This window comes from Astyanax mexicanus, chromosome 17, assembly GCF_023375975.1.
Source record: "Astyanax mexicanus isolate ESR-SI-001 chromosome 17, AstMex3_surface, whole genome shotgun sequence".
Classification (NCBI taxonomy): Eukaryota; Metazoa; Chordata; class Actinopteri; order Characiformes; family Acestrorhamphidae; genus Astyanax; species Astyanax mexicanus.
The window spans coordinates 32,057,104-32,074,047 of NC_064424.1; the positions used below are offsets into that span (position 1 = coordinate 32,057,104).

Consider the following 16,944-nt stretch of genomic DNA (forward strand, 5'->3'; position numbering starts at 1 on the left):
TCTCACCCCTCCTCATTTCTTCTCAAATTAATTTAAGTGAGGTGGACTTGTTGGGTTCTCAGTTCCCCTAAACTTCTGATCCTAGAATCCAGTGTCATACCAGTGTAATTCTGGCTATTGTTTTTAACCTTACAGAGGAAGGAAAAGTTCAACACAGATTTGTGTAGGTAAGTCTGGCACATAAATGTAACTATTTAAAAGTAACATCAGCAGACAAGGCACTGCATTTACAGTACACCAGTTTGGAACAGAAGATTTTCAATCTCCACTTACAAAATAAAAACCAAATCATTACAACTTACTTGGCTACAGCCTTTGTGGAATGAAACACAGTTTTGCTGATAGGTCCATGCCTGTACTGATAAGCTACATCTTAGCCTAGATGTTTTCAGTCAGCAATCATAATTAATAGCACCCATTATTAGCAACTAAACAGCCTTGTTAGTCTAAAAGCTGCTAGTTGGCTTTTCTAATACATGGACGTGACTCACACTTACACTTAAAGCAGATATTACACATATTTAAGCTTATGTGTTCTGGATAAGCTAAAGGGTTATGTAGATCAATACCATGTGTAATAAACATCAGAATCTTAATATGTTAAACTATAACCTTAAAATCTAATATGACTAGCTTACACTACACAAAAGAAAGTTTAGAGCCTCACCCTGCAGACATGCACAGGCAGTAGGAAGCTAAGCCAGAGCATATGGGTTTGGGAAAGCACAGGGAGAAAGGTTTCTGAAAGTTTCTGCGGGGTTCACAAAGGATCCTCAAGGTCTCTTCACGTTTCTCAAGACAATTAATGAGACAATTAATTAGGGTCTTGGTCAGGGTGCCTCAGAAAGCATTCCACTGAATTGCCAGTAGCTTTGATTAGGAGTTATTTAGGTGCTGGCTGGTATTAATAAATACATTTAAAAAAGCTATTTAAATTGGCTACGATTATCTTTAAAACTCAGAAAGATGACATAAGGAAAGGCGGAGCTAGATAACCCCCTGACTGCTTTCTGTTGGATGTGTATAAATGTACGTGTATCTGTCTGTAAAGTGTTTTATCGAGTTATGCTACCCATCGATACGTGCTTCCTAAAGGCACTGCGCATGCGCTGACCTAAACTTTTTGATTATTTCTTGTGTTTGTGTGCATTAAACAACCTGGGCTCACTGTCATTGCACAAAAAGCGTAAATGAAAATTCTGAATTATAAATGCAAGATTTATTATTGTATTATGGTATTATTAATTATTATAAAAATACAAAAGCAGTATCTAATGAACTCTCATTACCATAACTTTACCACAATACAGTGATTTATGCTACCCAAATATACTAACCTACATCTACTGCAATTTCTACTGGTAACATGCTCTAATATGGTGCTTCTTTTGTATTGTTACAGGTAAATAAACCCTTGGGGAGCAAGGTTTGACAAGGTAGCACAATTCGACAGAACACCGACCAATAAAAAAATTAATTTGTTTTATACTGCATGCAAATCTATTTAGGTTAAACAGTTTTTTGTTACACTTAGCCCGACTTCCATCTTGTCAAACTTCGTTTGAACCACAACAACCCCAAAATTTAAAATATGATGATCTATGAACTTAAAGCAGGGAAAACACTAAAACATGCAGGGGCAAGGTACCTTCAGGACAAATATTAAGAAACACTGCTGTAGGATAATGTTGTCAGGTGAAGAGGATGACACTCAGGTGTGAGTTGAGTCAGCCCTTTTTTGTTTCAAGAACATAAACCAGGGTGTGTTGCTCATCACACATCATATAGAAAACCTTAATCAATCTATTGTGAAGTAGATGATCCACAAATACAGTGCATTCAACACCACTGTTACTCTCCCAAGCAGTGGAAACCCAGTAGAAAACACTGCAGGAACAGGTGCTGTTACCATACAACTGTTTCTTCAGTTCAGGTGGCTGTTCCACGAAGTGAGCTTAAAAAACTCGCTTGAGTTAGCCAAACAATTCACTTCCTGCTAGTTCCGTTCCACTAACGAATTTCAGACTCAACCTGTTCCCACTAATTCAAGCCAGGCTTTTGCTCACGGTATTCATACAGCCTTAGTAATTGAGCCCTGAAAAGCCGAGAAAAATATTGAAAGAGGTAAAGTAATGCACTGCTTTTTTCTCTCCTGCTGAACAGGAGTTACTTATATATAAATACATAATATAAACACTTGGGCATCATTAATACTAATAAATGTGTTTTTGTGATATAGAGTTTAGGCAAATTTATCTTTGTGGTGTAGTAACCACAGATGCAGTTGCATAAATTGTCCAGTAGATGGTGCTAGAGTGTTCTTAGCTTAATTGCAGAATAGAGAGAGCAGTTACTCTGTACAGAAATGGAAACCTGTTTGTCTAGAAGTGTCTAGGAGAAGCTCCGCACAAATAAAGGAAAATAAACATAGATAACCTCTCTCTGCCACATCTATAACCTCCCCTCAAGTCATCACAGTGGGATATAACTGTGGATTACTGGGATTAAATACTGTATTTCATTTTACACTGGCCTGAGTTTGTTAAGATTGAACCAATAAATTGCAATGTGCAGACACATTTCCAATACAGTACAATCCTCAATTAAATGTGTACAAATATTATATGATCTACTGCATCCACTGTAATTTAATGGATAAAACCGTGGCGGAACCTTGTTCCTTGTTCTGTTTCCCACCCGCAAGGCTATAACTTTACACGGCTCGCTAAACGTCAACTCTAGCCTGGGACAGAGCAGGTTTGTACAAACGTATATGTTGCTGTAGTAACTGAACGAGGCTTAAGTCTAGCCTCTTTCGTGGAATCAAAATTTGAGCAAAATGAGCCGGACTCGTCTTTAAAAGCCTGGTGTACTGAGTTAGCTCGCTTTGTGGAACAGCCCCCTGGCCTGCAATACTTTCCAAACAAGTTATGATGGTAAACAATTTACCATTTAATATAGTTGCTTTTCCTTCTCATAATATATATATATATATATATATATATATATATATATAGTTGTTATTTTGCCCCATTCTTTATTATTTTATCAAAACTTTACTACAGTAATCTCTGTATACTTTTCTGCATTAATGCTGCGTCAAGTGTTTTGACACAAACTTGTACCATATGCACTCTAAAAAGTAAAAGTGTTATACTTAATTTTTTTGGTGAAACATTTTTACACTTAAAAATATTGAGTAGATTTTAAATCTGTGAAATCATTTACATAAATCTTCCGAGTTGAGTAAAGGTGAGCAAAAAAATTAAGTAGATACGAGTAATCACATTTAGCTCTACAAAATAAAAATATTGAGTAAATAAAACAAAAATTCTAAGCCAACAGAATTTAAAAAATTGAGTAGATATAATTGAAATGTCAGGTAAAGAGGACTACATAAAATATACTATATGCACTAATTGTTTTTAAATTTATGCTACTCATACTGAACTTATCAGTTATCAAATTTTACTAATTTTTTTAACTGTATTTACCTATTCCTTAAGGAGGACTTTACTTGACATAAAATTATCTAATGAAATCAAATGTAAATAAAGCAACTGTAGACATTAATATTTTAAAGATTTATTCCAAAAGTGGAACACGAAATTCAACCTCTCAAATATGAAATACACCAACAAAAACAGGTCCTTCATTCTATTTAAGACTCAATACAACAGCAAAAAATGAACAGAGGCTGCCTAGGATTAAGGAAAACCGGAAATTCGATCAGACAATAATAAAATTTATTGTACCACTATATATAGCCTAACTGCTATATCATGAGCTGGTTGCATTAAAAGTAATAATACAATGATTGCCAGTATTTGCTGGAATAGCATGTCTGTAGAGTGAGTCACAAATGAGTGAGGACAGAACAAGTGAACAGGTAGAGAGGTTGTGCCTCTGGTTAACTGTACTTCCTTTAAAAACTGTTTTCAAAAAACCTCACCCTTAAGTGCAGTTAGAGTGATATGTACTTTAGGCATTTAAGGTGAAACAGGCCAAGTTATGGCATCAATGTTTTTTTTTACAGTCACTGGGTGAAACACACCTAAACTCCATGGAACCACTGGTTGTTCCAGCACCTTATGCATTTAGACTAATAAATCTTCAAATAAATGAATATTCCAATAACATAACTAGCACGGGAAGTGACATGAAAGCGAATACCCTCTTCTTTATCTTAAAGTACAATTCCGGTGGAAAATTGACTTAGGCTGTAGTATAAAAGCATGATAAGGGTACTAACCTTTGCTGACTAGCCAACCTACGTTCTCCCGCAGCTTTCCAGAATACAGAATATTTTCCACTTTTCAGAATTGGCTATATGGTGTTATATGGGGCATACGTAAGCTGTGGTAGAACGGAAGATGGCTATTCAACAAAGGTTAGTCATGTTTTATTACAGACAAGGTCAATTTCACACCGGAATTCCTCTTTCATTTTTGCCCATTTTCAGCGAACATCCTCACTTGAAAAAGTCTGATTAGACATACATTAAAAGCTTGAGTTCTGTGAGCTTCTGTGCTAGGATAAAATCTTCCTGCCTTAAAATTACACATCCATTTGTTGGATTTTTACATGTAAAATCACAAAAAAAAAAAAAACTTGAGCTCTTATCTTGAAAAGAGTTAACAGACTTAAAATATGAAATTGCTAATTGAGGACAAATGCTACATTTCACATTTTGTATTAGTCTCTTGTCAAATCACAGGCTGTGATTCAAAAACTCAAAATGGCATAGAAGATTGGTTTTAAACAAGCAATCAATTCCAGTACAAATAGTATTTTACCACTGGAAATATCCACCTGCATTTAAAGAGAACAGTGGACTCTTCCCTCAGATATACATTGACAATGGAAAATTCCAGCAGAAAGATCTCTCTGATCAGTACTTCGAAACTACACATGCAGGTAGTTTTTGAGTCTTTGAACCTTAGTGGAAAGGTTTCCAGAATCCAGCTCCAGCAGTACTTTTTGGAAAAACCCAAAACTGTATTTGAGATTCTTGGGGTATCTCAGATCCAAGGCATAGGTCAGTCCCAACAAATAGCAACAGGCTCTGCTAAGATCCTCAAGACCGCTGAGGACAGTGGTGCCCTCAATCACAATCCCTACATCAGGAGATTCTTCACTTGACTCTTCTCGATTCCGCAGCAGGTAAACCTTCATCACCTCCTCTGCGAGCTCTTCTTGAACATTGACAAGAGCATCAGCAGGGTCCTGCAGACATTGAAAAGACAGTCTTTCAGAGCTCACCCTTAGACAAGACAGGCACCCATCAAACACTCAGATATTTAAAGTCTAAATGTATGCCATAAAAAGGTACATTGCATATCAGTAAACAGATTATATGTGTACCTTTATCAATACATTATAGACGTTATATGAAATAGAAAAATAAAATAGATGCATTCAAAAAGGCATAAGAAAAAATGTAGGTACTACATTTTATTTCCCCCGGTAAAGTTAAGATTAAGTTAATAGTTTTGGGTTTCAGATATTTAGATTTGTGCTGAATGCAGGCTTGCTTTAAAATACATTGCCAGTACATTTTAGTACTATAATCTTTATTATAATAATCTTAATGAATTTCACTGTTAAAACATGGAACAATATATAATCTCAGATGTCTTAGAATGTCCCTCAGCCAATCACATGTGTGTAACTGGTATAACCCACATTATAGCACTCCCTCACATATTATTTTTTAAATTAAGTAAGTTTTGAGTTTCTACAGAACCTATTTGAGCAGCTAAACAGCATTACACACAAGGAGCCCTATTTTGGCCATTTACTGTGAGCCGTCCATCACACAGCTTGATTTAGGGTGTATCAGTGTGTTGTTAGTATCATGAGAGCGGAAAAAATACGCCTTGTGCGGCTCGAAACACATAAAAGATTTTAACTAATTATCTTAATTAATCATGTTCTGTTTATTGTTGATGTATAAGTTGGGTTTGCTCACTGCTGCACATTCTTCTGCACTTAATCAGGAAGTGGTGTATGCATGCATGGTGCAAATCAATTTTTATATGCACGGAGATGTGTACGTGGACAACTATGAAACGTAATTACGTACATAGTTTGTAGTATGGACATGAGTAAACCCCTCTCTTAACCAACCTGAAAGTCCTTTATCAAAGCACCAGCATCTTCTCCCAGATGGTCTATGAGGCATCAGATGACTACTTCACGTCTTCGCTGAATGGGGATTCCACTCTGAAAAAAGTTTTCAGCATCAAAATACTTTATTTATTTTTTATTTTTTGTTTATTAAACCATATTTACTTTACTCAACATAATTTACTTGCACATGGACATTTGCAGGAAACCAAACACAAAAAGTACATTTGGCACTGAATCAATGTAAATGGATGAATATAAACTAATGTGGTGGTGGGGTGTGTTAATGTGAGATTAAATGACAGGAAATTAATAAAAACTAATGAAATCATAAGTTTACATATGCCACATTTATTCATATTTTCACAACTTCTGATATACAGTCCTAGTACACATTTTCTCTCTTAGATCATTTAGCCTAGTGCTGGACGATATGGCCAAAATTTATATCACGATATATTCCTTAAATTTCGGTCGATACGATATAATTTCGATATTGATATAAATACTTTGAAGGCCTCAGAAAACTGCTAAGAAGCCCTGCAATCCCTGCAGCACTGCGAATTTAAATTATTATATAACTGTGTATTTGCACTTTTTGTATGGCTGGCATCAGATACCCTCATTATATGCACATCTATCTATCTATCTATCTATCTATCTATCTATCTATCTATCTATCTATCTATCTATCTATCTATCTATCAGAAATCTGTACCTACTACTGTCTGAAAATTTAATTTAAGCCTTTGAAACCTCCTTTCACAAAAACTTTAATACTTTAGAAATAAAAGTAGTCAAAATAAATGAATGCTCAATATTATTTGCATATAGCAAAATAATAACATGACATCCCTGTCAAACATAAGCCTATATTACTATTACCAATAAAAATAACTTTAAATTACAACAGAGGCAGAGCTTCTTATTCTTTGTGAACAAATTTAACAGATTAAAACAAAAGTGTTTCAACTAGGATATAGAATACAATAAGCCTTTATATACATAAAAGCAACAAGATTTTCCCGTCAAATAAACAAACCTACAGGCTTTATCAACTATGAATAACTTAGTTACAACATAAGCTATAAAAGTGCTTCAGTCAGTATAAGAAAAATATTGTATGTAACTTAGTGGAGTTGCTTGAAGTGGTGGAACAGTTTAGATGTATTAACATTACCGCTGCTGGTCGGCTGCACTCTCCGGCACAATTTGCAGCAAAGCGGCAAGGGAGCGGACCCGCGGCCGGCCTCGAGGACCCGCGGCCGAGCGAGCGGACCCGCGGCCGGCCTCGAGGATCCGGGGCCGACCGAACCGAGTCTACCTTAGCCTTGGATCCGCTCGTCCCGGCTCCGTTTGTCTCCAGCGCGAGACATTTTTGCCGCGTAGCGAAGCGGACCCGAGCCTAGCCATTTTAACCTAGCCTTGCCTAGCCTATTTGGCTACGTGCCTGTGTGGTTACGTCATCACGCACTGACGTAGCCCAGCTACGGGGGCTGAATGTGTTGAGCTCTGCGGCGAGCTGACGCCAGTAGAAAACGCCTGTCCGTGATTCTAATACATATCGATATACCACAAAACTGATATCACCGTTATTGAAACATTTCTTATCGCGATAAATAACGATATCGAATTATTGTCCAGGCCTAATTTAGCCTCATCATTACATTTTAGGATTGTAAAATGGCAGAATAATATATTATTTATTTCAGCCTTTATATTCTTAAATTACATCCTACGTGATATTTATTTGGTATATATAATTGGATAATTATGTGGATATTGAAGTAAAATCTCAAAAAAAGGTATTGAAAGGAGGATTTGAACCAGCACTGATAGTCTCTTCTTTTGTTTTTAGAGAGTGCTCAGCAGGTGTTATAGATTAAAAGCTTCAGTTTCAAGGCATGCAAGTTAATTATTCAGCCTATGTAATTCAGCCTTTATTTTGAGTTTTACACTTTGACTTACAGCTGAACCTCTTTCCTAACTTCATACAAATGATAGTCGTAAGAAAAAATAGAACACCCCATTTAAACAAATTACCATTCACCTTCACTTTAAAGGAGAACTCCCATGTGAAATGGACATCAGATGTAGTGAAGTAATTATGAGTACTAACCTTTGTTGAATTACCAACCAACGTTTGCAGACAGCATTCCAGAATTCAGAACTTTTTTCAAGTTTTTCCCAAAAAGGCTTTAGAATGGACGGTATAAGGACATATTTTTGCCACTGCAGAGAAATTACTTTTGCCACCGCTAACAAGCTCAAAATAGCTCCACACTTCATTAGTAGAATTCAGAGAGCCTTGGCATCTAGTAATATAATACAGGAAATTGACAAATCCTGCACCTAACAGCTGGGGTTATGCATAGGGCTCAGCCAGGATCTACTACTCACTCAACTAACAACAATAGCAAAACCACCACAATCTGATACTGGCTCGACAAGAATCCAGAAGCACAGCCTAACACTATGTTCATGGTCCATTGCCTCAACTGCCAAGTAACAGACCTACCAAAAAATAACCTATGAACAAACAGAATCCCTCCTTAATCTAAGCTCACTTCCTTTAACTATGGCAACAACACACTTACCTAAGCACAATCACACACAATAAATCACATTATAAGTTGCGTGAGCAGAACACAGCAACCACTACCATCTGATACTGGCTCGACAAGAATCCAGAAGCATAGCGAACTATGTTCATGGTCCGTGCCTCAACTGCCAAGTACTCAGACGTCTACAAAAACTCATGAGACAAATTATTACAAGAGCAGGACCACACCAATCCCCTTCATTCAAACTCTAACACAAACTTCAGTGCAAGCTCTTCTCAGGGGTCATCAGGCAGGCACCTTCCTTCGTCAGTGTTTCGCTGAATTAGGCCCACGACACCTCCAGAAGGCTCAACAGTGAAGTCTGGCGTCCCAGACCCACCCCCCTCCAAGCTTGCTGTAGAAGCACAAACTCACTCCCTTCCCCACACAGCCTCAGCCCTTCTGAACCACAACCACTGACTAGATCTTTCATCTACATCTGACAACTCCTTCACTACAGTCCTTAGCACACGACCTCTAATTCCGAATTCAGACAGCAGTCTTGTGGCAGACTTCGCAACAAAGCCTCTAGTACCTACCTCTACCGGTCTAATATACGCTTGCCACCCACGCTCTCTCACCTCAGCCACCAAGTCTGTATACTTCAGCCTTTTCCTTTCATAAGCTCCATCTACCTCGTCTTCAAACGGAACAGTCAGCTCTATAAAATACACTATCCGCTTACTTTCAGAGTACAACACTACATCCGGCCTCAAGGTTGTAACCAGAATGCACTCTGGGATCTGCAGTTTACTACCTACATCCACTAATAACTTCCAATCTCGTGCATTGGCCCACTTACCAGCAGTTTTCAAGCACTGTGCTGTTTCTCCACTATGCTGCCCCTCACGCACAAACGTGATTTCCCTACTGCAACCTACCACGGGCATGTTATTAACTTCTAACCGTTTCTTATCAAGTGCACCTGCAAGAGATCTAAGTACCTGATTATGCCTCCATGTGTAGCGCCCCTGGGATAGACTCACCTTACATGCCGACAAAATGTGCTTCAGCGTGCCACTTCCTGCACATAGCTTACAACTTGGATCCTCACCCACCCACTGAGCAAGGTTTTGTGGCGTTGGCAGAACATCATATGTAGCTCCCAAAAGAAACTTTATACGGCCTGTATCCAATCCCCATAACTCTCGCCAGGTGATTCTCCGCTTCTCTACACTTTCCCATCTCATCCACTGCCCCTGTTTACTCTGCCCTGCTGCTTTTGCCCTCCTTGCTTCCTCCTCCTGCAACCATACGCCTTTTCTCAGGTGATGTGGCCTTGCCGAATGCTTTCCAAGAATCACCTAAACCTAATCCTGCCCTCCCATTTTCCATTTTTTGCCCCACAACATCCCTGTGCTCCAGTGCCCTCCTTGCGGCTTGAGTAGCTTCTCGAGCATTCCACTTTCTCCCAGACCTAGTCACTGGTGCTGTTGCTTTAACCAGCCCGTCTTTTGACCCTAACAACTGCAAATGAGGCATTAACAAAATGAGGCATTAAGTAATTTGAAAGTGCACAAGAGGTTTATAAAAATAGACTGTTTACGTCTAGTAGCACTAAGCTAGTTCTCCAGGTACCGCCATCTTAAAGTTAAGTCACGGCAAGTCACCAGTCGAGCACGAATGGTAAAACATTCTGAACTACGTTTATTTGTTATTGGAACTTTTCCATCTCATATCGCCAGTAACCAGATATTTTCAGCAACAGCTGGAATTCATGCATTTCCACTGAATTAATTTTGAAAATGGTTCCACTATCCTACCTATTCATTCATGCTCGTGACTCGACTTGCTGTGAATTAACTTTAAGATGGCGGCGTCTGAAGAATTAGCTCAGTGCTACGCGATGTAACACTTCTTGTGCACTTTCAAAGTTTAGTACACGTAATCATGTTTCACTACACCCAAAGTCCATTTTACACCGGAGTTCTCCTTTAACTTGTGAAAGCAGGATGCAACAAACAAAAATGTCTTAATCATTTGTTTAAATGTAAAAGTAATTATTAGACATTCTCATGATAAAATCAAATGCATAAGCAGACAAAAATACTACACGACAGTTTTAATTATTTTAAAAATACATTTTAGTTACACTACCCAAAACTTTATTGTTAAAACAGTCAAATTCCTGTATGTATAAATACTGTATGTTAAAAGGACAAAGCTTCTCTTGGGCTGTCCTTATTTTTTTATATGCATTACATATGAATATCTGTAATAACTACTGATGATTAACTTACACAAAGGGAAGAAATGGCAATGATGAAATTATGTTTAAAGCAGTTAATGAATCAACAGATTAGGTGGGCGTCAAATTATAATACCTGAAGAAGAGTACTCATTTGAGCTCGATGTCTTTCTCCTGCAGCACCCTTCTTCGCTTGGAACAGGGACAGCAATTTAGGAGAATAGCGATCCAACATTGAAAAGAACTTTGGCTCGAGAGTCAGTGTGGTGATTCTCTGAAACTCTGCACTGACCTGAGAAAGACATAAAAAGAAAAAACAAAAACAAAAAACTTGTAACAAAATCTATTTAATTCAATGAAGTAAAACCTTTAGTCCATATAACTTTGGGTAGGAAGTCAAACTATTACACATGCAAGTTTTAGCTCTATGTTTGTAATGAATACATTTTTTCTATTTACTCACTTGCGAGACATTAAACAAGGCAGGCCATCTGTTCTTGAGGTCTTTGATGCTCATCTGTAGGGTAACGACATCATGTCTTCTATGTGCGAATGTTCTACACATCAAGTCATTGATGGCTGTGCTGTCTTTCTTCTTTGATTCGGCAATTAATTGACATCGGTCCAGCTCTTGCTGTTCCTTGCTGTCTCCTACTGGATAGTGTGGAAGAAACAGCACCTCTCCTTTCCTTGCTTTCTTTATATTTTTTGCAGGAGACTGATCATCAGGGTGCTTGTTCTTAAGTGAGTTGCAGGTAACCTCAGGGAATCCAAAACTTCTGAGCTTTGATCTGTAATTTCCCATCTTGTACTTGAGACTATACATCCATCCTATCCATCCATTACGACTGCCTGGTTCTGTCAGACATGGGTGCTTTTTTACTAAAGCCTCTGCTACCTGACCAATCTGAAGGCCTGTGGGGTAGGCTGTGTAGCTGTACATATAGTCTGCTAATTTTTCCATTATTTCAGACTTTACCCAAGTATGGTTCAGCAAAGCACCATTTCGGAGAAATTCTTCATTGGCGTTCCTCAGAATTGCCTCGGTTGCCCCAGAGAAAAGAGGAATGAAGATTTCATCTGGCCATAATGTTCTATGGGTGCTTTCACAAGGGTATAGCAGAATAGTGTCTTGTGTAGACACTGATGTATTATCCATCTGGCATTCTCCCCTTGCATCAGTAACAGAGTTTGTAATGTTATTTAGATCACTAACATCACTCTGGTTTTCAGTCAAACCAGTGAGTGTAAGCACTACTGATGGAATTACCACAACTTTAATTGTCCCCTTGTGTTTAATCTGGCTAGTAGAATGGAGAGTAAAGTAATCACCAAAGTCCTCATCCAAGTAATGCAGGACAAAATCCTCAATGAGTCCAAATGTCCCTTTCACAGTTTCATGTAATTGCTCAACAGTACTTGGTATTCCAGATGACAGTAGAAGCTTCTCACTTCTGTGTTCTATAATAACTTTCAAAACAACTGAATTCATCTGCATGAGAGAGAATAAGGAGAAAAAAAAGGAGATAAACCAAAAACTTTGAATTACGCAAGTGGAGTAATTTTACCTAGCACTGACAAACAATGTGACGTTTCAATGTCACCATGCGCTTGCATCCCACAAAATATGCTGTCAAGGGATAGGTGTCAACAAGCTCACTATGCTGTAACAGGGTCACTTTCCCAGTGTTGTCCAACATGAATGTCCTAAAATGTTCATCATACCAGCTATTAAGTAATTTCACAATGAAACAGAGATTGCTGCCAACAACGACAATTTGTGAAATCTCAACAAAATCAGGTAGACCACCAGTTGTCCCCCCCAGTTGTTTGAAGCATTTGCTTGTGAATAGTATGCCATCATCATTTGGTGCTTTGTGGCAAGTGACATCAATACATTTCTGAAACTGTTTGTGTATCTTATAACTCGCTTAAAAAAACTATGTTTTGCCTCAAAGCGCATAGTCCAGAGGCTAACCAAAGGCCCAAATCCCCTTATCAAATCAGGATAATGCTCCAAAAAATGGAGTTTTGGTGTTATTTTTTGTTCTGGGAAAACTTCCAACAGCCTGTGGCGATGTTCTGAGATCAGCGTGTCTAAATAGCAAATACTTTCTTCAGTGTGAACAGGGGATACAACAAGTTCAGTAGTATCTTTTAAAATCATAAGAACTTGCCATGCTGGATCATTCAATGGGATCTTTGCACCTATAATGACTGACATTAATCTTAATAATGTCCAGTTCTCATGTGCGTTCCCACCAATACTTTTGCGAGTTACAAAATTTGTTGGGATAGGTTGGGGCTGATCGGTTTTATCAGTAAATCTGTATGGTGAAATACTGCTTGTGGATGAAGATACTAAGACAAAGTGCCAATTCTAATGGAATTATGCCTTCAAAAAGGTCATGTAGAACATCTGGTGGGTACCCTGTTACAAAATGGAAGTAACTTAATTTCTCAGTTAAGAGACAGCCTTTTTTCACACCACAACAGTGCACCTCAGCAGGATTTTCCTTTATAGACTGAACATGTAAATCATAGGTATCTTTTGTTCTTGGTGGAAAAGCCCCGGTACGCACTTCCTTTTGCTGATAGTCAGAACGTTCTCCAGTACAAAACCTACAGATAGTCCACTCAAAGAATGCGCACCTAGATTGTCTGCTGAGACACAAAAAACTGTACCCCTGACATTTCTCCCAATCTGAGGCACAAAAATCCCTTCCTTCTCTAATGCTGTGAGATCTTTCAAAAGAGGTTCCAAAACGGTTTCATAGCCGTATTTTTTTTACATCATTTGCTTTACAAAGGAGAGCCAAATTAATTGATGTTAGCTGTGATCTTAATTCAGATGGTATATCGCCAAGTACCCAGTACACTGCTGTTACTTTGTGTTTTTTTCGCGAAGTTCCAAGAGGATTGCAGATTTCAAAATCATCTATGTAGAGTATAAGTGATATACTGAACTCTTCATTAGCGTAAAATTCATTTTGGTGGAAATATTTGCCATCATGGAAGGATGCCAACTGTGAAGTGTTTGAATGTTTAGCCAATACACAGTTTACAATGTCTTCTTTACTTAACACTTCCTGTAAAGATGGAAGAACAGGCACATACTGAAAGCTACAATTCTCCTCTGGATCCAAAATATATTCCACTGGTTCTATTACGCTAAAATTTTCCTTAAAATATTTTCCCCTCTTAAATTTTGAAGAAAAGGGACCATCAGGACCAAAAGCGGCACTAAAAGGATTAGAACGGCACAGTTTGTCTACCAATTCATTGACAACAGTGTCATTTAGAGCACAATTATTCTTTGTAAAAACCTCACTAACTAACTTTGGAATATACTGAGTTGATGTTGAGCAGATAAACTGAAGCTGTTCCACCAAGTCATCAATACATTTGCCAGAGACATTATAGATACTTTCCAACTTTAACAAGAGAGAACCAATATCTTTTACTATTTCACTTAAAGTATCCCCTTTACAATCCGACCCTAAGGCAGTAGCTATATCCACATGATCATGTGAATCAAACACTGGAGTGGAGCTTTCATTTTCAGCAAAAATTGGATGTTCTGAAATCAAATTAGTCTTAAAATCCTTCCAGGAATATGATTTGTGTTTTCTACTTCGGTGTGTTGCATAAGTCCCATATATGTTGGTCTTAAAATCACATCCATCAAAGGCACATTCTATGGTCTCATGTCTTTTCAAGTGGGCATTAATATGTTGAAAAGTCTTTCGTATTAGGATAAAAGGAGTCACAAATCGGACATCTGAAAGACTGCACAACCTCACACCCTTCAGTTTCTTGTGAATTGTGAGATCTATGTAAGTGTGTGCGTAGGCCACCCCATGTCCTAAAAGAGCAAGGACAGCTTAAATGAAGACAGGGTACTGAATATCCACGACCAAAAGTACCATGCTCCACTCGATAATGTTTTAGAAGTGCACCTTTTGATGAAGCAACCAATGTGCAGAGTTTACAGGGCCATCCCATAAGCAGACACCTAAAAAGAGACAATAACATTACCAGAGGAATCTAACAGACTGGTCTAATGCAATTTTCATTGATGGACTGACTGCCTTTCATACAAAAGTTTAAAATGTGACACTAGTGCTGCACAATTAATCTTCTCATTACGAGGTCAGACTGTGTTCACAAACATGCACACTACACTGAATGCTAGCTGAAACTTGAATAGCTCATTATACGCTATATAGTAAACTACGTTACATAAGTCAAAACTACATCAACCAACACTATATTTTTTTTAACAATTACACATTTAATCATTCAGGAACACAATAATAAATTGACAACATTTACCTCCTCTGTTTTACCCTTGTTCAGCTTCTCTCCTTAATGGTACTGGTGCTGTAAAACAAATGTAGGACATATTAAACATGATTGACAAGTGGGGGATGAAATGAAATTTTTTAGGCACCAAGTGTTTTATTGAAAATATGACAGGTTGGGCAAGTATGGCTCTCTCTTCTTAAAATATTTAAAATTCCCTATTAAACTTTGACAAAACAATTCTGCATTACATGTGATATTAGCATTTTTAATTTTTTTCAAAACAATATTGATAAACATTGTCAATTCATTGCAAAGTAAGATCATCACCAAGCTCAATTTAAGTTTCTCAGTAAATTACACACAGCAGAGATAGTTGAGAGTTAACTTAATACTTTATAAAAAAAACATTAGAGGTCATTGTTTTAATAATAAAGTTTAAAACAATACCGTGAACTAGTGTTGTTGTCCAGACCGCTATACCAAGACCGGGACATGTCAAGTCCGAGTGAAGACAGAGAAAAGTAGAGGCCGATAACAGACCAACATTAAGAGAAGAAAAAATAATAGTAAAATAAATATATATATATAAATATATATATATATATATATATATATATATATATACACATATATATATATATATATATATATATATACACATACATACATACATACATACATACATACACACACATTTTTTTTAATTGCTTATGATTTAATTTAAAATACTACAATGGGCACATTAGTATCTTCTTTATAAATAATATCAGTGTCCATTAACCATTATTTTTTTAAACTCTTAGTTAGCCAACAGCTTGCTGCTAATGTTAGCTAGTTCTTTAGTTAACTACATTAGATACATCATAGAACATAGAAAATCATAATACATCGTTGAAAATATAATTAATAGTGACTAAATGGTACCAAAAAATCCTCTTAAACTCCAAGCCTAATTTTACCAATTTCTGCCTGACATTACATATTCAAATTTTAAGGCTTTTCAGACTAATATTAAATAATTCAGAATCAATTTTATGAATTAATAATACTTAGAAGCCTTTACAAAAGGAATTGAAAATACTTTTAAATTATTCAATTGAACATAAAATGGTCAAAATATATTAAAATCCAGGAACAATTTTAGGTGCTTTTCAGATTTTATTTTCAGATCCATAAAATGAAATATTTATATGGATGAAGTGTTTTTGCAGCTCTATATTTTGCTATGGTGTTCAGATTCAGTAACCCCGGGCGCTTAGAGATCTATAAAAAATGCTGCGGTAAAACTTTAGTAACTTAGTTCCGTAATCCAGTCAGACGGTTTGAATGATCTATAACGACCGTATTGGATCAAATACGGACGTTGGACAAACGCAAATATGAAAATTATTAATCATATTTCTAATAAAAAAGGCATATTTTGCCCTAAATGTGCATTTTCTTATAGGAAATTCAGCTAAATAGAGATTCTAAGCTTTAACATTGCATATTGGATGTCTATACTGAGCTTATACTTATTCATAAACACAATCAGATATTAATTATGACATTGTTTTGGCCCACGGGCGGGCCAGGGCATCTTAAGAGGTTAATTTTTACCTTCCAGTTCGCTAACTCACAGCAAATATTAGTTCTATAACCGCTAACGCCAAGTTCTCTCCCCAGTAACATTAGTATGCTAGCTTGCTAACCGCTAACGCTAAGTTCTCTCCCAGG

The 16,944-nt window shown here is 37.1% G+C and overlaps 1 protein-coding gene across 1 annotated transcript; it reads right to left on the reverse strand.

Annotated features, from left to right (window-relative positions):
• Positions 1–3,565: 3,565 nt before the first annotated feature.
• On the reverse strand, positions 3,566–15,774 carry LOC111193913 (uncharacterized). The gene is made up of 7 exons (XM_049466689.1): positions 15,676–15,774; positions 15,256–15,303; positions 14,880–14,935; positions 11,384–12,412; positions 11,057–11,212; positions 6,130–6,225; positions 3,566–5,226 (listed from the first exon to the last, which is right to left on the reverse strand). The coding sequence occupies exons 4-6, from the start codon at positions 12,410–12,412 to the stop codon at positions 6,184–6,186; spliced, it is 1,227 nt and encodes a 408-aa protein (XP_049322646.1). The 5' UTR covers positions 14,880–14,935; positions 15,256–15,303; positions 15,676–15,774; the 3' UTR covers positions 3,566–5,226; positions 6,130–6,183.
• Positions 15,775–16,944: the final 1,170 nt, after the last annotated feature.

Coding starts and splice junctions, on each gene's coding strand:
- LOC111193913 (XM_049466689.1), bottom strand. CDS start 12,412: ATGAATTCAGTTGTTTTGAAAGTTATTATAGAACACAGAAGTGAGAAG. Junction 11,213..11,383: donor CCTTGTTTAATGTCTCGCAA/GTGAGTAAATAG, acceptor TGTCTTTCTCAG/GTCAGTGCAGAGTTTCAGAG. Junction 6,226..11,056: donor AAATGAGTACTCTTCTTCAG/GTATTATAATTT, acceptor AACTTTTTTCAG/AGTGGAATCCCCATTCAGCG.